Source organism: Centroberyx affinis, unplaced genomic scaffold (assembly GCF_046629955.1).
Source record: "Centroberyx affinis isolate AG114_WGS23_722 - 3 ecotype Tasmania unplaced genomic scaffold, CSIRO-AGI_Caff_v1 ptg009786l_1, whole genome shotgun sequence".
Taxonomy (NCBI): Eukaryota; Metazoa; Chordata; class Actinopteri; order Beryciformes; family Berycidae; genus Centroberyx; species Centroberyx affinis.
The window spans coordinates 1-25,130 of record NW_027284637.1 but is presented as its reverse complement, the minus strand read 5'-3'; the positions used below and the strand labels follow the sequence as shown (position 1 = coordinate 25,130).

The following is a 25,130-nucleotide window of genomic DNA, read 5'->3' as shown; positions in this document are numbered from 1 at the left end:
GCTGTGAGAACACCACCACCGACCTAACACATGGCGTAGTGACGTCCATACGCACTGCTGTGTCGTGAACCTCCTTCCCACGCACACGAGTGAACTCGTACGACAAAAAAATATTCCCAGCTGAGAGGAGTATACATGTCAAGCAGTCTCTCCGTCGATCGCGCTCTCGCACATAACACCCACCCAGACGCACACGCACATAAATATTGGGAGCAGCAGATTTCCTCCAGTCTGACTTGGTTATGTGATATTACTGTTCACATGTCTGCCATAGCGCTGGGTTCGCTCCCTGTGTCTCTCATAGTGTCAATATGGTGCTGACATATGAAATAAACGTTGCTGGCAATATACATGTGGCTGAATGGACGACTTACGTATTTATGGCTTGTGAATTTCAGGACTCTGAAATGTATTCCATGTCCTAAAACAGGTCCATTTCTATTAATTGCCATTCCCTGCTGTTCCATACAGCCAAAAATGAGAGTGTAGTTTGTGTAGAGTGTAGACTAAACGATGACACAACAAAGTACAGCTCCAGTTAAAATTAACCAGAACATTTGGACAAGGTGGGGATATGGTTTCATTTTCACATTCAGGTTGTTTATCACATCTATGAAAATCAGTTGGGTATAAGAACACACCTACAGTTCATTTCCTTTGGTTGGATGTGGGCAGAGATTAGTGCCAACAGAAACTGAATTGCATCAATATTAATTTTTGATGCTTGAATTGAATCGCTGTATGCAAAAATTTAAATCGCATTGCAGAATTTGAATCTGTATTGTCAAATTTGAAACTGAATGTAATGGTTTAAATTTGACCAATCCGATTCCAGTTCCTGTAACTTTAACTAAGCATGATGGACTTGTCTGAGCTCTTCTTCTCTGGTGTTCATACCAGGTAAGAACAGATGACGAAATAGCTGAATATGAGCATCAGTCCAGAATGCGATTTTCCTCTTGGGTCATTTTGTTATGCTAGGCTTTCCAAGCATGAGGAACTGTTGGCTATCAGATGTCAACATCTGTCTCCTTATACCCATAATACCTTATGTTTTGGGGTTGTTTCCTGTAGCTGCTTCCGATTACATTCTCACTCATAACAAACCGCACCGCAGTTCTCTTGTTAGAGGACTGAGGCCTGCATTTCAGGCGTCTGCAGTTATTTGGTGCCGCCGGAAATCGAATGACATTATTCTCACCTGCCATTTTGTGAAGAGAGTGACAGATGAACAATTAAATCACGTGAATGATATATTTCTGAGTGCAACCATCTCTTCACAAAATGGTTATATGCATCTAGGATAGAGCACCAGGTGGTCAGAGCGCAGTGGCATCCCTGCAAACAGAATTATTCTTACCTGCCCAAATGAACCAAACTATAGGAACAAAAACAAATGTCCTTCCTTCTAACATAGTCTTGATGATATCTGAATTTTGCTTATATGGTTTCTACCGTGGCAGAGTTATTCAGGTTGTCCTATTTAAATTTAATAATCCTTGGCTTGGAAAAGTAACAGAAATGTGGAGAAAAAGAGAAAAATTGGCTGCAGCATGAAGGCTTACAGAGATCAACTCTCCCTTTCTGTTTGGATTAAGACAGGGCAATGACCATGCTGATATAATTGGGCAGTGAGGAACAAGCAGGAGAATGAAAAATAAAAAACTGAAGGTTATTGAAATGATTCATGTTCAAGAAAATGTACTGGCCATCAAGAAAAAGCAATAAATCCAGTGTGGTAATAAAACACTTTTTCCAAGAAAAGTATCCAGAGACTGGTCCGGTGCAATTTCAGGCAGGTATGAAACAGACCGAAAAACAGAAAAAGTATTGAGCCTTTCCTTTCCAAGCCTGGCATTTGTAGATAAAAGTAACCTAAAGGTAAAAGGAAAATAAGATCTTAGAGGCCCCAGTCATGTGCTATGCTTTATGAGAATAATTTGTCACGCTACCAAGATAGTAGTATACTACATTCATTTATCAAAAAAAAAAAAAAAGATTTCTTTCCACTGATGATTAGCTAACACAGGCATCTGAGGAGAAAATAGAACAGGGAAAGCCCCCTGTCCAGCATGACTCAACCCTGGGGCAGAGGGGGGTGCACAGCGCTTTATGATACAGCTCAGTACAGGGGATGAGATGGTGTTCGTGGATCAAATGAACCGTACACCGCAACATCTACAGCTGGAGTACGCTACACTGGACTGGCAGAAAGCGTGCGTTCACCGATTACTACATTTAACAGAAGAGAGTAAGATAAGACAAACAGCGAAGCCGATCTTGAAAAAGCACAGCAAGTGTGGAGGGAGTCGTTAGTGACTTCTTTTCCCAGCGCCATCTTTCCATTTCTTTCAAGGACTGAGAACAAACATATTGTGTCTCTGATCGTCTCCTCCACTGCTCTTATCTTGTTCACACACACATAAGCGAGGCTCTATCATTTTTCCGCTCACACACACTCCACATCCCATCATGGGACCAGATTGGACAATTACTAAAACAGGACACATTGGAGAGGCTTGTGTGCTGCTTAAAGTGCAGCCCATTGCCCTATCGACCCCGCCGCAGATGTGGCAGTAATTTTTAGAGGCCTTTTATGGGCCGAGAAGAAGGAAGGCCAAGCCCCGCTCTGTAATACAATGTCGTCTCATTGCTGCCCAAGAATCAGGGCATTGAGAAGATGGAGAGAGGGGGGAGGATGGGGTAAAACATTTTAGCCAAATGTGTCCTCCACACTCACAGATGACCAATATTCATCATTTGCAAGAGTCGTCTGAGTGCATGTGAAAGTAACTCAAAATATTACAACACGTGACTCTCACTCTCATTTTATCATACTTTATATTACCATACAGTTCAATGGGATGAACATCAATTTGATTATGTAACATGTAATTCTGCATATTGTTATCACAATGTTTTACTTATTGTTCACAATTCGTACCTTGATTGATGACTCCATACTGGTTTGCCACTTTGGTGACATACATGTCAGGAGCAACGCAGAAGTCACTGGAGGTCTGGAAAAAGAAGAAAAATGAATAACTTCAAAGTGCTTTACTGGTATAACTGCCAAAAAATTAACAAATTTACAACAAACGATTTCTTTTTTTTTTTTTTTTATATAAATTATTGCAATACATAATGGTCATATCAAGAAATACAGAGAAATGATTAGGCTACTAATTGTGATTTAACAAACAATGGTTGATTAAAAGATAATTAACAATAACTGAAATACTGTTACCGCCCCTCAGGCTAAAGCAACCAACTCTATAAGCGTTTGAAAACACTATTTTGCATAGGTTGACTCAGCTGATGATGGCATCTTGGGTAAAAGCAAGCACACAAACTACATCAATCACATTAAGAGGTGTGGAAAAATGTGATTCATCTGCATGGGAGGACTTTCTCAACATTGGGTGTTCAATTTGCCCAGAGATCATTTTCCCTGCCAATGGAAAATGTGTTCAAAATGTGCCTGTTTTGATCAAGCTTTATGCTGCTGTGTTCTGGACTTTGGTAACCGAAGCTTTTGTCACGTATGAAGTTAGCTTTAGGTCCACTTGGAACCAGGTCTGCAGGATTATGGCTAAAATGATAATCCAGATTATTTTGCTTGATATTGTGATCACAGGTATTAATCAACATCATTAGTCTTGAGGATTGGGTGGAACAAAATTACTTTACTACACTTTGTATTTTTACATCTTTTATCAACATCTTGTCTCTTTTCAACTACAGTGGGCATTCTAAGTGAAACCATACGACATGCTTCTCTAAGGCCAAGTTCTACCATCATTAACTGTGGAAACTAAAATCGTGTTATACAATCATACACGATAGACTGTGCAGCCCTACCTGGAAAACAGGATCATGCTCCGATGGAGACACTTACCGCAGAGACAGCCACCTCCAGCCCCAGGGAGACCCAGCTGATTACAAGAGCCAATACGCCTAACAAGCACACCCTGGGGAGAGCGAGAGGAGGAAAGAGGTTAAGGCACTTTTAACCTGTGGTGTTAAAGCAGCTACAGTTACATTTACAATTACCAATCCATACAGTATAGAGGAAAATATGTTCAAGTTAAATAAGTAGGTCTCTCAGAATGTGTAAAGCCCTAAAATGGATCAGAATGGACCAGTGTCCTTTTGTAACCAGTATTTTCAAATTATGCAGGTTGTAGGTTGAACGTTAATTGCAGCTGAATAGTGTACAAAAATGGGTAAATTGCAATGAAATAAGATAAATTACTAGATTAGCCAGCAAAAGCAAACAAACACAAGACAACTGAAGTAAAAGTAGTTTAACTACAGCCAAATTATTTCCACTCAGGTGTTGCCGTTAAAAGAGAAAATGGATTTACGTTTAATAGATACATTTCTTTTACAGAGCTTCTCCCATTTACTGTATTTTATTTTACTGGATGTGATATGCAAATTACCTATTTCTAGCTGCCTTTTAAAAAAACAAAAAAAAAACAAAAGAGGAGTAAACAAACAGAATGGGGGCAAAACCTGTGTGATAACGTATCTTGAAGTGTAATTTGAAATGGAAAAAACTAATATTGTCAAAATACTAATTGTAATATGATACCTGTGCCAAAGGCAATGTGACTGGGCTGACATTTTATGGAGCATGAATTCCTCTCCACTAAACTGTAATGGCAAGGTTGTTCTGATGAGTCGGGGGCTTTCATGTAATTGCCACTCGTTCCGTGACAACAGCTGAAATTGTTTCCCAGGGCAGAATTGTTTTCCCTTAAGTGCTCTTGTGCACACGGTCTTGTGATGAGACTCACCCTATGAGCGTTCCCTTGGAGTTGCGAATGAGGCCAAACAGCACCAGAAGGCAGATGAGCACATCGAACAGTAGCAGGCCTAAGTAGCCCAGCCACCTGTGAAGACAAACGTCATTGACAACAAATGGCCGAGAGTTAACAAGCACAGCAACAATTAATCTCTCATCGAAAAAGCATAGATTAATCTCACAAGCACAATAATTTAACATGCTCAGATCTAACAGCAGAATTCTAATTACATAAACCATTAAGTGGGCAAATATGCAACAATGGAGAAGAGTTTCTTCTAAATTTATTCAAAACAAATGCCAAAATGATCCCAAACGCAGCTTTTTCGCATGGAGCATGTGTTGTCCTAAATTGTGCAGACAATATTTTGTTTTTTAATGCATTTCTATGTACCCCAACCCTTTAGTATGATGGTGAAATACTAATGTAAAGCTACAAAAACAGGTTACTATATTGAACAATCACCATTAGGCGACCACTTGGCTACATATTTTACCTCTGATTAGGAACAGCCCTTTAATCTGCTTTCATGGAGCACATCTCATGTTATTTATGTTGTAAATTAATGTTAGTCTGTGACAGGCCATGAATGGCATATTGAGCCATATTGAGAGATGTTGATTTACTGTCTCACTGGCACATTCATAATTTCAGGAGCAAATGTGAGCAAACTCTATAAAGCCCTGAAGCGTGCTACAACAACCCGTCTTCTATCCAAGTGGGAAATCAAAGGCAGGTTTGAGATTCTTGGCAAGTCAGCTGTTGAATTATAAATTATAAGAGGCTGAAGAAGCCTCATTGCCTGTTGACTGTCCTCGTCTCTGCTTCCTACTTTCGATTCACCCATTTTAATTCGGAAATGTATCCAACAGAGCAGCCTTGGCTAACACCGTCCCACCAGGGAAGAGAGTCACTTTCAAACTGTGTATGAGCTCAGTGAAGAGAGACAGCCAAGTCTTGCTTCACAAGGTTATGAGCTGCTGATGAATTGCGTGTGTGCTTGTGTGTGTGTGTGCCTGCCTTGGAAGTTCAATAAAGATATTCTGTACATGAATCTTTAAATTTATATTGTTGTCAACCCCTCTGTGGTTCAGCTCTAGTGAGGCTGATATGCTAATTTACTGCTGCTGCCACTACTGGCTCTGCAGCATCTGCCTCAGAATGGACGCAGTCACACTTTCAGTGTGTAACTTCATGTGACAGTAAGGATCCTTGGAGCTTCATAGGCATGTTAATAAGGCAGCAAACATAACTTGTGCAACATCTATCATGTAATTCCTTTCCAAGACAGAAGTAAAATACAAACTTCTGCAATAATACACATCAATGGAATAGAGGGACAATAGTCAAGTCAAACTGTATTTATGTAGCTCATTTTAGGAGTTTTATTTTTGTTTTTGTATCATTTTGAATGCCCCTCTTCATCTTAACTCTAGTGCTTGTTTTGTCTCACCTGTACCAGTCGTAGAGCTCAATCTTGACAGCCAGCTCCTCCAGGGAGATGTTGGTGTTGCCCCAGAAGGGAATCTCCGCCATCTGTCTGACCAGCTCGTCCAGCTGGCCCTGCAGCTTCTGGATGATGGACAAGTAGTCTGTGTGCTTTGCATACTGGCCCTCAAGCTGTTGCAGATTGTCGTCTACCGTCTGGTTCAAGGAGGATGTACTGTCATATACCTAGAACCGGCACGGGGACAAACAGGGTCATGACAGGGATTCACTACACTACTCCAGTGATATAGGCAACCAGGAATGCCGATTGGCAATGACGGGTGATGTATTTTTGAATGTGTTAAATGTGTATTTTTGCTTTGAGAGTCTTACCAGCTTCTGCACCCCTGTGATTGTGCGGTTAGCATGGCGCAGAGAATACGTCAGCCGGTTCACTCCATCACAAGTCTCGCCGTTCCCATAGAAACCGACAGCTATGCCAGCACTGAGGGGAGACAAAGGGAAGGGAGGGGGAGAGAGGGGTGGTGAGGAGGAGGGGTTAGCTAAAAAAGAAACAGAGAGGAGACAGAGAGCGAGCAAGGGAGATAGCGAGACGGTGAGCGAGGCGTGTGAACTCTACATTAACCCTGTCAGCTCAGACCCTGCTGAACAGGCAGCATTGAGCTCCAGCAGAAAGCCTCCATACAGAGCCATAGCAACCCAGAGGAATGGGCCAGCTATGCTCCAAACCCCACGCTATGGCCGACAAAGGCTGTACTGAGACAGGAGGACTCTCAGACTGTAGGGAACTGTTCTGGCAATCGCACAGACATAACCAGCTACGTTATAGGTGTGTGGAACCAACACAGCTAACAAGGCTTATCAATTGCAAAGAGATCCAAAACTGTACCATATATTATCATTTATTTATCAAGTCAATGCACATCAACTTAAACATAAAAAAGGTGGTGGTATTGGTGGTGGTTTTGATTATTAACACCCATGGATTGTTATTTAGCTACATAAATTCATAGGTACATTAATAAGCTAAATCATACATGAATCAGTTCTGACAGTAGGCGATTCAGAATTTCAATATTTTCTATGTTATGTACCGATGTGAATTATACGTTCTTATAAAGAACATGCAAACATCACCAAGTCAAACTCCTTTTACATGCGATGCATGAGAATGAAGGAAACATTCACTTTCACTTCCTCAAAAAAACAGCAGTGCTGTTGCACAAATCAGAATGTAACGCCCCACCACCAAGGGTCACCAGGGAACAGCTCTCTGTGCAATCTCTGCTTCTCTCTCTCCCTCTCCTGCTGTCTGTTTTGCCACTGATTAATAATAGATTGTATTGGAGAACCTCATTTACCAAATATCTGAAATCCAAAATGCCCAGGCATAATATGCTGTGAGGGGAAGATATTTTCATAATACTATAAAAAACATATATATCATGACAAGTACATGTGTAATTGCCAGAATTTCTTTGTTGATACACTCAAACGGAAGACTTTCAACTGCAAATTAGACGGTACAGGGTATTTCCTAACACTAGTCAACGCTTCAATATTTTGACAATGAATTTCCCTTGTAGGTCAGTGTTTTTCAGTCAGTTCTCGGAAGTGAGAATGGAAAAAAACCCTCCCTTTCTGTGCCCTCCAAACCAGTCTGAAGAGCACCATGCTTCAGCCTGACACTTCTTCCTGTGGTGCAGATATAGTTCTTTCTGCTAGCCCGCTTGAAAAAACATGAAACCGTCCTATGTCAGAGAGGATTTTATCAAGTGGCGTGTTGATAAGTGAAGCACTCTAAGCCAAGACAGACGAGTCTAACGTTCTTCATCCAGCAGCATTCAGTCAGTGAATGGGTTTTCCCATTTCCTGGACTGGAGTGCTGCTAATCTCTTCCTCTCACACCCTGAAGGGTAAAAAAAGGTGAACTGGAGCAGACTGTCTAACCACAGGGAAACTGAAGCCCACCTCCCTACTGGGATGGCGAGCTTTCGGAAACTTGGTAACAAGCCTCTGCAAAATATTCCAGTCATAAGCATTACTGTATGCCATCAATAATTGAAACACACAAAACATTTCAACTAGAATTTCATGATAATCCCTTGGGGTTTAGTAGCAGTATCCTTGGCAGTGTTGTAGCTCTTTGCCCATTTACAATGTGGTCAAGCACCTTACTGTTGCTTTTTTTTTTGGAAACACACTAGTCTCTAATCTCTCCAACTCAGCTTTCACAAAAACACATTTGTGCATGGGTACAAGCACACACAGATACACAGTGATTGTAATGCAATCCTTGTACTCGTTAGGTCCCCGTGCTTTTTTGTGCTACTCTGAATCAGCCGTGATGGCTCTCCGGTGGCCCATCAACAGCACAAGAAGAAAAACAGGAAACAAATGCAGTGCGTAAGAATAGATGAAACAAAAACAGATGGTATAGTTATAACAGTTACAATGAGGCTCCTGTCTAGTTAAACAATAGATAAATAAATAGACCACAGTAATAATGGAGCCCCAAGGTGCATCCTTTGACTCCATTAGTGTCTCTTGATCATCTTCTCTATTTGTAGGGCATTTCAGTTCTCTGTATCCAAGGTTGTTCTTTCTCTCTCCAGTGTTTCCCACACATAGACTTTACTTGGGCGGGCCGCCCAGGTATATTAACGGCTGCCAAAGTATATTTGGCGACCCATTTTTGGCATTTTTTATTTTTATTATTTTATCTGTCCGAGAGAACGACGCCATCTGCGATCGATTAACTAGTGGACAATCTCACCTCGCTCTACCCCTCCAGGGTTTCCCACACATAGAAAACTTTGTGGCGGGCCGCCACAATATCAGCACTGACCGCCACAAATTTTCTTTTTTTTCACTATTTAATCGTAGAACTGCGTGTAAGTTTCCATCTTTCAAGCCTTTGGTCAAAGCAATGGAAAAAGCAGAGACATTGAGCTTAACTAGCATAAAGTAGGCTACTGCGAATGATATAATTACCCCTGTGCTATAATTGCTGTCCTTTTTCTTTTGGCTTCTCTGACAAGCAATTTAAACAGCCATTCAGGTAGAGCGGCCCAAGCTGTTTCAACCGCTTACTGACACAGAATGGTGAGATATTATAGCTGCACACATGAGCAGAGAGCGCGCACACACACACACACGCAAATGTGAGTCAGCAAATGAAGAGACAGACAGATGGCGGTGGGGCTGCAGTTGCTGAGATCTTCAAAAGGCTGTGCAGGAGGAGATGACAGGTTTTGTACAATATGATGATTCTATCTAGCTCTTCTCTTATTGCCACTGCTATTGAGGCATACTGCTGGTCAGACTCAAACAATGACAACACTGGGGAGAACATCTTGAAAACAAGCTCCCCAAAACCTCTGAGAACTTGTCTGACAATATTTCAAATGCCTTTCGGGGACAAGGAATCGTGACTCGGCTTATAATGAGCCAGACTAGCAACGATGCTGAGGGATCAGGGGAACAGAGAATGAGGAGGAGAGTTCGGCGGGTCAAACTCACTGAATCATCCCCACTCTGACCCCGTGTTTACACTCACCTGCAGACAAGCGTCGCGATGATGACGCACCAGGCCGTGCAGCAGCAGTCGGCGTTGGGCTGCTCCTCGCTTTTGCTCCGCCGGCAGCACAGCCAGAAGGAGTAGAAGAGCAGGAACAGCAGGTCCAGGGCCAGACAGGCGAGCGCCACGCCTCCCAGCAACAGGATGGACTGGTGGGGGACAGGGACAGGGACAGGGACAGGGACAGGAGGAGGGGGTTACTTAAACCTCATGGCATCATGATACCCCTTTCACACACACATGACCCAGGAATATTACGGTATACTGATCCTGGTTCATCCTGTGTAGTCAACATTATTCAGTGATCTGGCATTCTCTGTTGTCACCACTGTTATGTCAACTTTGTAGACACACCCATTGTGTAGTTGTGTAGTGGAAAAAGGAGGTGTGGTTCAACAACACGGGTTATGCACTGAACTTTACACCAAGCGTCTCGCACTGGTCTCATCCCTGAGACGATTTGTGGGGTTCACCTGCCCGGGTCGTCCCTTTCACACTGATGGTCGAGCCGCAAATTTCCTGGGTTACTAGTTCAGTGTTTCAAGTAAACTCCTGCACACTGCACTGTTGCATTGCTGGTGAAAATTTACTGATGTTTTGGTGTTAAAACCTTCGTTGGATGAATCAATACATTTTCACTAGCAATGCAAGAGTGCGGTGTGTGGGAGTTTATTTGAAATTTTGTGCAGGGCATTGACCTCATTGTCTCCCGTTGACTTGTCTTACTAGTTCAGTGTGAAAAGTGGTGTAACTAATTGGCTGCATCATTTTGTAGGAGCCATTCTGCACCTTACAGATTAATTGGAACACATTTCTGCAGAGTCACAGAGCATGGATGATAAGCATCATATTATCAGGCGCATGATCAGGTGCAATAATTACCTTCATTTGTAAAGCACTTTTTAAAAACAGAGTTTACAAAGTGCTTTAAGGATAAAATAAAAGTAAGCATCAAACCAATTAAATAGATTAAATCAAGCAAAACAAGAAGGCATCACAACATAAAAGAATGAGAATAGAGGGTCAAAATAATAGTAAAACACAATAAGACTTCACATAAAAGAAAGTCTATAAGAGGTGATTTCAAAGGCGTTATTGATTAACCTATAGCCTCAGCTCCTATGCCCTTCTAACCCAAACAGGTAACCAACCAGAGTAAAAGACAGTGACAGTAGTCTAACCATGAGGAGATTAAAGCATGAATGACTTTGTCCAAATAACTAAAACATAACAACGGCTTCATTTTGGAAAGCACTAGTTTATCTTAGAATCTGATTTCTTTGTCAGACATGATCCCCTCTCTTCTCCTGTGATAACTCATAATGTAGTCAAATGTATTAGACAGCAAGTCTCTCAATTCATCCAATGTGAATGTTTGAATTTTATAGTTGGGGCAGCAGCATTTTACAGGTCTAGACATGCATTAGGACAGAAGCACACTAGCTGCATATTTCAACTAGTAGTGGGGAAGTTGAGACTGTCATGTCTGAAATACAGATAGTATTACTAGATTTAGCAGAAACTTTAATTATCCCCAGGGGGACATTGGGTAACGTTAACATTATATAATATTATATGATCATATTTGTTCTGCAGTGCTGAGATTGTGACCTTTTTCATTACAAGCCATATATGCATGATAAAATGCAACACAGTATATGGTCAAATACCATTCTTGTGTTTTACATGTAATTCAATAGTAAAATATGATGAAAATGCTAGGCTGATGCAAGCTGTAACTTAAATCCTTTTTCCAAACATCTGTGCTCCAACATCCCCCTGGGGCTTTTGGCATGTGTTTTTGGCATAAAGTGAGTGATTTTAAGGCTTCATCGATGGCCCATCATAGTCAGTATCCATTCAGTTAATTACATCTGTTTAATAACTCCATTAAATCTCATGCTAATTGTTGGTTTCCTTTGAAGATCTATTACTCATACCCATCTCATGTATTCAAATTTTCTGACACCTCCTATTTACGCCTTACAATGGTATGTAAATGTATTTGGTCATTTTTTTTCAGGCAACAAATTGCTGAAATATCAAGTGTTCCCCTACTTTGCCCTGCATACCTCCTAATTCAGTGTCATTCTGCATTTGTGTCTGTTTTTAACGCCTGTCCTGAGTGAAACTGAAGGCAAATTCCCTTTATAAGTGAGTAAAGTCTAGTCCATGCACTTTCAACAAGAGAACTGATAAAAGACTGCGTCCCTGTCTTTTTCCTGTCATTCTAAAAGCTTTGTGAAAATGTTTCCGTCCAGAATTTTTCCACAACAACAGCTGCTTTAGATCTTGGTGAGAAAGCTGAAAATGACAAACACAATGCAGGAGCCCGTTCATTTAGGCACACTAAATACAGAGCTAATTTTAGATTCTGGACTCCAGTCCTCTGATCTCCTGGACAACAACTGAATGAAAAAAAAAAGCAAAGGCAGAAGCTCTCTTTTAAGTGAGAAAAGGATTATTAAAGAAATACACACAGAGTGAAAGGGAGGGAGGGATGAATAGCACCTGAACAGCTCTAGAAAACAAAACAGGTAATATCAGCTACATGCGATCATCATCATTAATCACTGGAAGCATCTCAAAGCTAGCAGTAGAGCGATATACTGTGATGGTTCAACCTCTCAGCTGACAGCACTTCATATGTAGGTCACACCGAGGGCCTCTTTCTCTTGACTGTATACTCCTGAGGATTCAAGGGTAGGGCAGATCTGCATGATCCAGACACTTTTTTCAAATTATAAAAATACAGTTGTTCTATTTGTTTGGTTTTCTCACTGATGTATCACTGTGAAATTTACCATGACTATACACTCTAATGCAGTGGTTGTCAACCCATTGGTGGCAATCAGCTGGTCAGTCTTGGAACAATTCCTGGCTGAAGGCAGAGCCGTAACAAATTATAAAATACACCGTAATTACAATGAGTGAGAATATTCCTGTGGCCCAATCCTTGTGTTCAGTGCTGACAGACTGATGTAAACAACATCAACCCAGACTGGCTAATCAGGTGCAAATGCAATAGAATGACTTGTGTTTGCCTGCACAGTTCAATGATCGAGGAGTAAGACACCATTGTGACAGACAGAATGCGTGTTTACTTTAGGTGCATCACTTTTATGTCGCCTTTTCACGGGGCGAGAGCCACAAATTCAAAAGCATCATGGTTCCATTCATTAAGTAGGCCTATGGCAATCACCACTGACAGCTCAGCCATCTGGACAATGCAAGATTTCCCCTGAAGCCCGAATGAGAGAATTGTGTCGACAATAATTAAAGTATAATTCCGGCTATTTTCAGCCTGAGTCTTATTTTCCTAGTTTTTTCCATCATGGCAATTGATTGCGTTCAAAATGAACTTGTGTGGTCTGCTTGCCAACTAGCTCACACCAGTTAAAATAACATATCTAATAGGTACCGCAACATGCACAAGTTTCAGGCAATGGATCGAAAATCGGAAATTGGATGCAGGCAGGTCTCATAGCAGTGTGAGTGTTATTGTTTTGAAAGGACATATTTTAATTACTTTTTGGGTTCAACTATTGGATATTGCTTTGGCCCTGTGTGTGTGTTGGAGAGCAGTGCTTCTTGCGAACTGGTGGTATGTAAAGCTCTACAGTAAAGTAAGTAATGAAATTTTGAACATGATCAATCATCATCACAGCAAAAACTAGGAAAACAAGGCCCAGGTTGAAAATAAGTGTAAGTACCCTTTAACAGCCTGTCATAATGGTGAAATAGCATCAGAGTAGTTTAACACATATACAGTAGTAGGCCAGCCTAATGTTGACCTCTTGTATGTGTTGCTCATATGACAGGTGTTAGGGTAACTTGATTCCAGAAGAAGATCAAGTGGGAGTGAAATAATCTGTCCCAACTGCTGCATTACCTGTGATATATTAATAAAACCTGCATTTCAGCTGGATTCTGTTTCCATTGAATAGGTGTCCCTCATCGTAAGTGATCTTGTCCAAGCTGTTCTAGCTATACATGTGGGGCATCATGCGCATACAGTTGCTACCATTATCCAGCCAATGAACCCTTCCAATGTCCTACCAAAGAATCATACCTCTGGGAGTTGATCACTGAACCGTGCAAATAGAGCAAATATACTCCAGTGCCATCCATAGGCAAACAACACATTCCTTGCGATGCTCATGTTTTCTGACATTGACACAATTTAGCCAAAGTGAAAGGATGTGTATTCTTTTTCCCATGGGATTTCTTTTGGAAAAATGGAGGGATCTACAAGTTTTTCCACATGACTGCATACTGCTGACTGTGATGCATGTCATGTCTTCCTTTTTCACACACTTAGTAATCATGACTCACTTTTTCTGAATATCTAATTCCCATTTCCATGAAAAAAGGAAGCATTTTGTGAGTGAGTGAACATTCATTCCACCGAAATGCTTTGTAACTTTGTGCCAATATCAGGTTCAAAGGACAATCTTGGGGGCCAACACACTACTGTGGAAAACTACCTTCTATCTTACAAAGTAAAGTCTTTCTCTTGTGATTCCATTCAGTAGTCTGTGAAACTAGCATGCCACATGCTCTTAATCCAGTCAGCCAAAACCTTTTAAAAACCACAATCAATGCCACAGAAGATTTGATATTGAAGGCAATTTACAACAGAAACAAGGCAAAGTTCATAAATAAATAAATTAGGGACAGTGGTTACTGCTTTAGGGTTGAGTGAAACCCTTTAAGTGATAATTGACTTTGGTACATTTGATTCAATATCACGCCCACCGCAACATGACTCAATGAACAATAAACCTGCAATGGATAATGTTCAGTCAATGGTTGAGTCAGGTAATAGGCCTATGATGACAATTGTATCTGTAAAGCAATTAATATTAAATTAGGTATAAGTGTATTCATAGAGTTTAAGGCCCCAAAACATTTCCCTAACTTGTGACTAGGCCGACATGGTTCTCTTATAGCTGCTTTGAAGTATTATGGTCCTGGCAGCATCCCACAGCTGTTGAATTATTTCTCTGTTGAACATTAAACCCAAAAAGAACACACGATCTGGGCAAAAACAAGGCAAGGGAGTCTGTAGTTAGCCCTGTGTTCATCTGACAGATTCAACTATGCTGTCTTTTCAACAATATCAAACAGCATACATGCAGGGACGCTCCTCAGGACCCTGTGGGCCAAATCTAAGGGGTGAGGGGGCCATATGCAGGCTGCCAGTGTCAATCACTGAACTATGAATCACCAGAGGCAAAAGGCAGAGCGGGTGCTAAGTGAGTGCCAAAAACTGGCAATCTAATAACTAAACAAATTACTACATTTACACAATTCACTTTAATATTGATCATGTGAAGAAATCCCATGCTACTGAGAGTAAAGGAGTCTCTCCCCTCCCCCAGTATTAGTTGTTCATGCTGTGCACTCGCCTACACCCTTGCTGCCAGCTTAACCTCTTTAAATCTGTGGGTTTAACAGTAGATTGTGAGTCTTTTGCAAGGGCAGTTAGAAATCCAAATGGCCCTCAAATGTGGTATTATCACCGCTAATTATGAATATAACTTAAGGGGAACAACTGAGTTGAGGAACTTGGGATCCTCTTCGAAAACACTGTATACAAGAAGTTGGTTGGTGTCCTGAAGGCAGAGGTCAAGACAAGGATAACAGCTACACACAGATGGTGGCATGGATCAAAAGGTGTAGGGAAGGAACAGGTGCAAATGTGCAGGTCTTGAGTCAGTGAGAGAAGCTGATAATGCGTGTCTTAAATTCAAGGTTGAAAACACTCCTGAACAACTTGGAGACAACATAGCACACCCCACACACCCTCCTCTCTGTCCTCATGAAGCTAAACTGATATTGAAACAAACGTGTGTATACTGTGTAGTATACTTTTAGGTGTAGATATCCCTGTAGGCTTCTAGGCTGCCTGGGAATCACAACTGCTGAGGTCACTTGAGTCAAGGGAAAATCCAGTCACCAGTAATGACAATTTACCTGTTGATATGTCCAGTCCTCAGGTCGGAAATCACTGCTTGTCTGCTCGAATTGAAGGTTGAAATGAGGAAGTCTGTGAAGCAGGTTCACCCACCATGGTGGAGAGTAGCTGACCACCGCTGCCATGGCGAGTAAACGTCAATGCAATCGTCTCAGCAAACAAGCAAGCGGTAAGGATGCTTGGAATGGTAAACAGACAACTGAATCCACTTCATAAAGTCTCTATCCGGGATGGGAAAAAATCCAGAAGCTGTATTGCTCATCTAGATAACAGCACACGAAGTTAGTCAACTAGCATGACATCCTACTGCCCAGCAGCAGAAGTTAAAGGCGTTATTTCGACTGTGACACTCAAACTCACTTCATCATTCATCCAAATGGTACCGAAGGCTTAATTTAAAAGCACTGGAAATAATTTCCAGACCGTGTAGTAACAGCACCGTTACTAACGTAGCCAAAACAAATGGAGCAACAGCTCGCTAACTTGGCAAACGTTATATTACCTTGGCTTGCTAACTAGTAACCAGCGAACCGAAGCTTAGCCACTAATATCGAGCTAGGTTAGCTTGCTAACCAGTCAACTTAGTCCCAAACATAAACAAACGACTTCACGCTAGCTGGTTGTAGTTGGGATCTTGTTGTCGGTAGAAACTACCGACTGTCATGTTCCATTAAAATGTCATTGATATCACCAGTTCTCTTATGTTAGCTAGTTAAAATCGTAGCTAGCGTTAGCTAATTTAGCTGCTGGGCTGGTTAGTTACGTCCGCTGTGACTCGGGCACCGATGCGAATAACAACAAGTCTCTTTTGTTCCACTTGACACCTCGGTCTCCGATAACATCCCGGTTTATCAAGTTAGCAAATCCGTCAGTTCATCTCATACAGTCGTCCTCCGTATTGTCCGCAACAGCCGCTCAAACAAGCCCCTCTGTGCAAAACCTGCACCCAAATATCGGACGAGAGTAGGATGTGCTCGGACACCGCTACTGTGCACGGCATCCGATCAAGTAGCTGGCAGCCACCCTGGCTCGTTAAACCCACTTAAACTGACCCAGCAGCGCCACCCAGAGGCGCCTTGCAGCTGCTGGCAGTGTAAAGTGTATGCTAATGATGCCTTCAGGTAGTGTCGAAATATTGTTATTACCAGCGGAGCGCACACGAATGACCCAATAAAGTGGTAAATACGACTGGGAAAGTGGGGATTTTCTGATACCAAGATCTCACGTTTAGAGGGCGAAGAGCATGAAGCCATTTCAACAACTGATGGTAAAAGTGATGCATATAACAACCTTTGACTTGCAAATTAAAATGCCTGATGCACATTTTCTCCTCCTTCTCCTCCTCATTCTGCCGCTGCAGCTGTGTCGCTTGGTTTGTAAAATAAAATAACGCCCACCAAAACACTGCTTTTGTTATTGTGTTTATTCTATTATAATTTCTGATCAAAATCACTTGAATATGCGACAAGTCATATTTACGACTTTGGGAACCTGGAAGCAGGAGCTTACGAGGAGCTCCTGAAGGCAGCATTACTTCTGGTGGCAAGTTTGTGGAACGCCACCAGAATACCTAGTACTCGTACAACTTGTAAAAAAAAAAATTCTCTACTCAACAATGTTGTCGAAGTTATTTGGTAAGATTGACTGACACGATCAAAGCTGACAATCATTAGCATCTCTTCTCACTCATGAAAAATGAGGCAGTGAGAGAGATATGCAAACGAGCACATGCTTCAGTTGGCACCGTCAAAACCCTCATAAAGTTTAGATTGTTACAATATCTGAAATATAGTAACTATTCAGTGATACCAGTTAACATTAGCACCGTTTTATATTGCTCTACTCCAGGTCTGGACCGGTTTGGACTTTGTCCAAGGCTCACTACAACTTTAAGAAGTAAATTCCTTGTTTTTTTTTTTTTGTTTTTTTTTTCTTCAGGAAATCACATGGAGGTGCTCTTGTGCTCACATGACAATCTGAACTATGGCAGGAGAGATCAGTGAAGGTAATGTGCGAAAACTTCTTACAGTCTTCCTACCACACTTTTGTCACAGTTTAGCCTAATTACTTTGGTGTTGCATTGTTGTCAGTCCGCTTAAAATGTTTTATTAGATGTCTCAAATAAGGGGAATTCTCTGCTCGCTGCTGATGTCGCGATGTGATGAACTAACCCTTGAAAACTTTTTTTTTTGGCGCTTTTAACATCGGAATTAAGTAGCTCCATCCTAACAACCTCCGTCAGTGATTGATCTGGCATTGATTCCCCTGTTAAGGAGATAGGCTTTTTGTTTTTACCGTACGAACAATATTATCAGCGTATATCGTTGTTAAACACCATGTCAAATGTCAAAAAGTTTTCTGAAAGTTTTGATGCAGTTTTCCTGCCACTTGAAAAATGTATTATTTTGTATTGTAATAGCAGGCCTATTGTGATAGTAATATCCTATCTTAATTTCACATCTTAATTTCACATTACTGGAAAGCTGTGATAAGGTAATTGATGACCTGCACTGATATGAGGCTGCATGCTTCTGGATTTCATTTGCATATGGTGAACGGCTGTTTTATTTGGCAGAAACACATTTTTTTTTTCAGGTTTTCAAGAATATTCCTCTCATGAAAAGAACTATAGTAATCCTACAATCATTTTTAGAAGAATACTATATATATAGCAATGTAACCATAAAATATACAGTATCCTATAGTCATATGATAGGAGATTAAAAAAAACAGCTAAGTGTCTTAAGGTCACTACTATTGAGCACCACAGACATGCTGTAAGGCCCTATAGGCATATTATAGAGATATCAAGGTGGTTTTTCACTAGAGTGACACTGCTGATAGGTGTGGTTCCTCTTTACAGGGTCAGTTCCCCCGTACTACAGGGAAGTATATGAGGCCATCCGCTGCAGGACAGATGAGCGAGTGCAGGTTGAGGTGTTTCAGCGGTTGCTCCAAAGGACCGACCTCCACAAGGCTGTTCTAGGCCAGGTGAGGGGTGGACACCTGCAGTGACTTACTGTGTGAAAATACAACAAAATGAGAAGCGAGGCAGACTGTGACCGCCACTGGGTGATCATCATAAGGCAAACAACCCCCAGTATTAACAAAAACGAATTAAGTTTTCAGAAAAGCATCACTTTCTACTTTTTTCCCCTAAAAAAAAAAGATCATTTTCTAACTTACATCAGTTTGATACTTTTTACTATGATGCACACTGTGAATTTACATCATAAAATTTTATGCCGTGCTAAAAAGGTGGATAACTCTATTCTTCAAATCAAAAGGAATAAATTGAGTTCAGGTCGGTTTATCCTCAACTGTATCCCTGATAAAACATGGTCATATGGTCAAATGAAACTGACGAGAGATTTATGCTTTGGTTAATATTATGCAATATGGATAAAATTGATATTGTAGTAACAACCTGCCAGCATGAATTTGGCACAAGGCTGGTGTAGGCATTTTTATGAGCAATGGTACAGCAGGCTGTAAAAGACATGGCCACTGAAAAGTTGGCAACCCTTCACAATTTTTGTCTTTGCAAATATTTGTCTTAGAAAAGCTACTGTTTGCTTATTTGCATAGTTGTAAGAGAACTGCTATGAGATTATGCTGAAATGTAAGCTAATACTACAGGACAGCAGCCTTATCAAAGTGCTCTGGGTGAAGAATATTGTCATAGTAAATAGTGAAAGAAAAAGTGAAGTAAATAGTGTGGAGTATTTCGGCGGTGGCTGGCTCACGGTTCGGTTGGATTCCCTCTTTGCTGACTTCTTAGCATATTGTAGCCGTTGTGTCCAGTGAGCACTTTTTGCATTGTGGTATGCAAACCACAGTTGAATTTAGATCTTGGATTGAGAAACTGTGACCTTTGTGTCATATTATGTCTTCTTTGTCCTTCCCAGATTGCTGAGCAAGTTGACTCCACAGATGGATTTCTAAGCAAGTTGTCCCTCTATAAAGCGCTCGCGTTGATTGCTCTTGCTCAGCAAGGAAAGCAACCAAGCCCCAAACTCTTGGAGAACTGCATACAAGGTAGGTGACAGCACAGCAGTAAAGGAGTTGCTTAATGAGTAGCTTGGTAACTCTTCAGTGTGTCTAAGGGCAACTTTAGCTGCCCCTGTGGTGGTTATTGCATTTGCCAGGGTCACTTTTTTATTGGTTCACAATGGATTCAACACGTTTTCACTCCTATTAAGAGCCATCTGTAACATTTTACCTATAATAATGTTTGGAGTGGTTTAAGGGATGGGCCTACCAATCGTGTTCAACAGGAAATATATTTGTAACACAGTTGTAAGGTATGAGTGAGACTGTTGGGAGGATTTAGATTGGAATCACTTGTACAAAAAATCCTCTGTTTTTTTTTTGTTGAGCAGTTTCTTCACTCGACATGTTTTGTCTCTTTCACAAAAAGAGACTAACTCAATTTTTTTTCGAGTGAAGCTTTGGCCATGTATAAGTATGGCCTTCTTCCACTCGTACCATAGTGGGGAAGATGATAGGGAGGAGTTTTATGGTTTTCATAGAGGTAGCCATTATACAGTCCTGAGTTAGCTCCGTTTCCAAACTTCTGTGATTATTTAAGGCCCTGTCTGTTATTTCAGGTGCTGCCAATATGGCAGCTGACTGCGTGCTACCCTGAAACTGATGTGTCACATTTCCTCATCTGTGTGCGAGAGCCAGTTTCCGCATTTGTTGCAGTACATTACATTCTATTCATGACTTCCTTGGAATGTGCAAGAAGTGGTGAATAGGCGATCACATGAATAACATACAATACTGTGTTTGCCAGAGACAATTGTGTTAGGGTGGGAAATGTAATCTGGTGGATACAGAGAAGTGATTTCAACACAGGAATTCCACAGTTGGGGAAATTGCTTCATTTCATCTCAGATGTATTGATTTCATCACGAAAAACAAATATTAGAGGTTGGTGGTGGGTCTGTGCTTGATAGAGTTACCAAAGCCCCAGCTGGGGGAGCCGAAGGACTTGAGCTCGTTGAGGATGCAGCCAGCTCAGGAAGACGTGCTGACCATGTCCCAGACCGTGGACAAGCTGCTGGCCAGGGACACCGTCCAGGTGGAGCTCATACCTGAGAAGAAGGGCCTGTTCCTCAAACATGTGGAGTACCAGGTCACCAGCCAGGCAAGGCATCCAATGAAACCTACAATATATTAAACTAATGTGGTTACTTAGTTAGAATAGCCATGGCGTGTTAAATTCTGTTAATTACGGCAAGAAAAGCTCAAAATATGGTATAAACGATTTTTCATATTTATCTTTCCCTCATTACAATAAAATACCTTGGTGTTATGAGCACCATTTGATAGAATACAATAATGAAGGAGGGGGAGCAGGGAATCATAGCTTCAAAAAACTGAAATTTGTTCTTGCTGGTTCGATTCTTCTCAATTAACTTGTGATTTCTCAATAATCTGTGCATGTAATTGGTTTTGAGAAACAGCTAGCCTGTATTGACTGTTGCAGAAAGTTCAAAAATAAATGTACATGTAGACAGGCATTGAATGATTTACTCTGGGGCTCCTGGCAGAACAGAGCTGGTTGTCAAGTAAACATTTGCAATGTGCATGAAGAAAAGCCAGGCCCTGATCTGAACCCTTCTATTGTCAGACCCAAACTAAATTCACAGCAGAAAGCTTTGTCCCACATATACTCACCCATTGTCTGATTTTTTTTTTCTTTTTTCTTGCTGTTTTCCAGCATTTCAAGATATCAGTATACCGGCGATATAGTGATTTTGATGTCTTCCATGAGCTCTTGCTGCAGAGATTCGCCTACAGAATGGTGCCGGCGTTGCCACCTAAAAGAATGTTAAAAGGAGGTACGGCACTCTGTCTGAACCCCGATGTCAAGAAAAGAACCAGTGTATTCATTTTTTGCTGCATTTGCTTCATCAGAGCTCTATTTTGCATCCATTATTATCTACAGGGGAATTTCATAATATGTAGCTTTGTTGGTATGATTTGTGTTTATATCCCTGTAATGAAAAGTCCTGTGATGCTCAGTCATGTGAGCATGGACTAGCTGAGCGGTGTTTGCTTGATACAGGATGTCTGTTGAATGTTTATAGCTGTCAATTATAATGCAAACTGTTGTTCCTGCGGGGCGCATTGATTCAAACACAAGTCATTGCCAATCGTCAAAGTTGTTGCCTGAAACAAACAAGGAAACCAGTGATGCGAAAAAATGAACATTGTTCAATTCACAATGACTTGGGATTGATGAATAGGATGTCAGTGCTGTCAGGAGGATTTCTGATTGCGTGTCTAACTCCATTCTAAAGCAGTGGAGGAAAATAATACACCATGCAATAAAATGTTTTTCTATCTATCTATTAAAGGCTTACTGCATCATATAAGTTGACTTAAAACATGGGTTTCAGATTAGTTTATGCTAACCCTCTGCCCCCCCTCCCCCCGGCTGAGTGTATTATTCTCACGGCACACTTATTCCCTACTAGCTGCAGTATAAAATGCTGTGTGACACTGGACTTTCCACTTGCCACAAAATAATTCAGGAGGTCTTTGTTTTGCTCTGGTGTCTGTCCACAGTCCTGACCTCCGTCTCTGAGCGGGAGTTCATTGAGGGACGGCGGCGCGCTCTCGGCAGATTCATTAATTTGGTGGCGCGGCACCCCTTCTTCTCCGAGGACGAGCTGGTCAAGACCTTCCTAACCTTCAATGGCTCCGTATGTGGCCCTCCTCAACTCGCTGCCTAGCCCTGTGGCCTGGGCTATTGCACAATAAGCATTATCATCATGACTGACAATGAAATGCATCCTGTCCCGGTTACTCATTATCTCTGCCCACTCCCCCTACCCCCACCCCGCTGTCCAAACAGGATGTTCAGGCTAAACTGCGTGATGCTTGCAAGAAAATGGGTGATGAGTTCATGACCAACAGAATTGCAACCCAGGCAAAGGTTTGTCACGTTATGTGTGATGGAAAAATCCGAATCTACTTTTTGCATTTTAGATATTCACGTCACAAAACATCACGGTTCTGCCGCATCTGTTTTTGCAGGAATATCTCCCCGCTGACATTCAGGCCCAGTTCTCGATGAGCAGGGATCTGATTAGAAACATCCACAACAGCTTCCACAAGCTGCGGGACAGGGCTGAGAAAATGGCGGAGCGCTCTAAGGAGAACGCGACTGATCTCCTCATGTTTGGGAGAGAGCTCAGGTATTTCATTATTTTGGGGTATAAACCTAAAATCTTTCTACAGTATCCAGAGTCTTTTTGGACAAAGTTTTCTTCATAAGACCTCTAATCTTTGGTGTTTTATTGTGTCTCCAGCACACCGTTGTTCTTTTCTTTTTCTCTTCACGGTTGCTTACTTGAAATTAGTTTGGCAGCTAAAGCACTACAATATTAAATTCTGTTCCTCTTAATAACACGGGTCGTTGCAGTACGCTGGGTTCAGATGCTACGTCCATCCCCTCCTTGGCCTCTTCACGAAGCACCTGGGGAGCTCTGCGTCAGTCTCTGAAAGGTCTGTCTGTGGAGTTTGCTGTGCTGTCTGACAAAGCTGCTCAACAGGTACAGCCTGCAGTCCGTTATACCTGCCACCTGCTTTATGAGCCTTTCTTAAAACTGGCTCTGGGAACTAAATGTAATTTTTGCCAATATCCTTAGGGCAGAAGGGAAGAGGATGATGTGGTGGAAAAACTGAATCTTTTCCTGGATTTGCTACAATCATACAGAGTGAGTCGGTTTTACTAGTGATATTTGCTGTGCTCATTTAACTTCTTTTAAACTATCACATGAATGCGTCAAAGATGTAAAGCCCACCTCCAGGGGTCCCAAGCCTTTTTTGACAGGTGTTTTGATGTGGGAAAAATATTTGTCACCTCAACACATACAGTAAAACACATGGGAATGGGAAACACATGGGATGCTCAATGCACGGTGGAGTGCAAACATAGTTTCATCCATCAGGATGAAACTATAAGATCAAGCTGTTGTTTTGAGCTAGACAGACATAATAAGGCAGGCTGCATGGCTTTACAGTGACTTAACCATGGCTAGTTTCAGTTCCAGGTGGTAACTGAATTCAAAATAGCCGCTGGATATTGTCAGAGTGCGATTAAAGGGAGAATGAAAGGAGACAGGATTCCCTATGTTTGAAAGCCCCTTCTACTATAAACAGGAATTGACTTGTTCACCACTTCCCCTTGTTGAATATTAACAATTTTCCCAGTAGATATTATATATACCATCATTCATTCCTAATTGAACCATTTTCATAACAGCGTACCTACATGTTGTCCAGACCCCGACGATCTGACAAGCCTGTTTGACTCTGAAATGTAGCTGTTAGCAGTGGGTGGGATGTTCAGATTTAACAAGGGGACTGGTGGGCTGGTGTATCGTCACTTTACCTTGCTTCAACTCTAAAATTTACCGTTAGCAATTTCAACAAGGGTCATGTCATCCCCCTCAGCTATTAGGTATTACAGCAGTATTTCACCATGCGATTTTGCTGTAAATGTGAAGCTCTCTCTGTGTGGTGCTGCCTAGGATCTGTGCGAGCGGCATGAGAAGGGCGTACTCCACGAGCATCAGAGAGCTCTGCAGAAGTACAGCGTGATGAAGAGGCAGATGATGAGCGCCACTGTGCAGCCCAAAGAGCAGGCGTCTGTGGAGCAGCTCGAGTCGCGCATTGTTCAGGTGCTCCTTCCCTTTCCCTCCTTCCCTCTCTGTCAGTGTGTGTTTTATGTTCCAGGTCAGGATGCTTCTTATTAGGTAACATTAGGTTTTGGTTGTTGGATTTTAACAAAATAGTCAGCACTAGGAGAAGTATGGATAAATAAAATGTTAAATTGGGGTGATGCTAGTATACGACAGTAACCTTTGTACCTTGTAACCCGATAGTAACCCTTGGACAAGTTAATGTTTCTACTCCATAGACTTATATGTGTATAATGTATATATAGGTGAGAGTGAAAAAATTGTGAAACGACACTGGGTATATACAATAATGATGTGAGATATTCTGAGAGGCTAGAAAGATGCAAATTTCTTATAGTCAGATGTTTTTCACTTTCATTTGGATATTGTTGCACATTTATTTGGAGATAGTCACCAAGGTGTTTTAGTTTTCCATATTTCATACACTGTCAGAAACGAGTAGCCTTGTGTTTTTACCCTGACATTTCACATTATTATATCGAAATGAAAGGTGAAAAGGTCTTAAAGTCTGATTTAATAGGTTTTTCATTTTCAGGCCTTGAGGCAATAAAAACTAGAAAAAATGGCGTGTGTGTGTGTATACATATATA

The 25,130-nt window shown here is 41.4% G+C and overlaps 1 protein-coding gene and 1 pseudogene across 3 annotated transcripts in view; one reads left to right on the top strand and one right to left on the bottom strand.

Moving 5' to 3' along the window:
• Positions 1-16,792, bottom strand: part of ttyh3a (tweety family member 3a) — a 29,803-nt gene extending 13,011 nt beyond the window's left edge. For all 3 annotated transcript variants that reach the window (XM_071514730.1, XM_071514728.1, XM_071514729.1), the window contains exons 1-7: positions 15,820-16,792; positions 9,820-9,989; positions 6,633-6,744; positions 6,265-6,485; positions 4,803-4,898; positions 3,899-3,971; positions 2,945-3,020 (exon numbers count right to left, since the gene is read on the bottom strand). In XM_071514730.1, the coding sequence (XP_071370831.1) occupies positions 2,945-3,020; positions 3,899-3,971; positions 4,803-4,898; positions 6,265-6,485; positions 6,633-6,744; positions 9,820-9,989; positions 15,820-15,945 (874 nt within the window). In that variant the 5' untranslated portion in view covers positions 15,946-16,792. The remainder of the gene's footprint in view (positions 1-2,944; positions 3,021-3,898; positions 3,972-4,802; positions 4,899-6,264; positions 6,486-6,632; positions 6,745-9,819; positions 9,990-15,819) is intronic.
• Positions 16,793-17,788: 996 nt separating this feature from the next.
• LOC139640552 (sorting nexin-8-like) lies at positions 17,789-24,519 on the top strand (annotated as a pseudogene).
• The last annotated feature ends 611 nt before the right edge of the window (positions 24,520-25,130 follow it).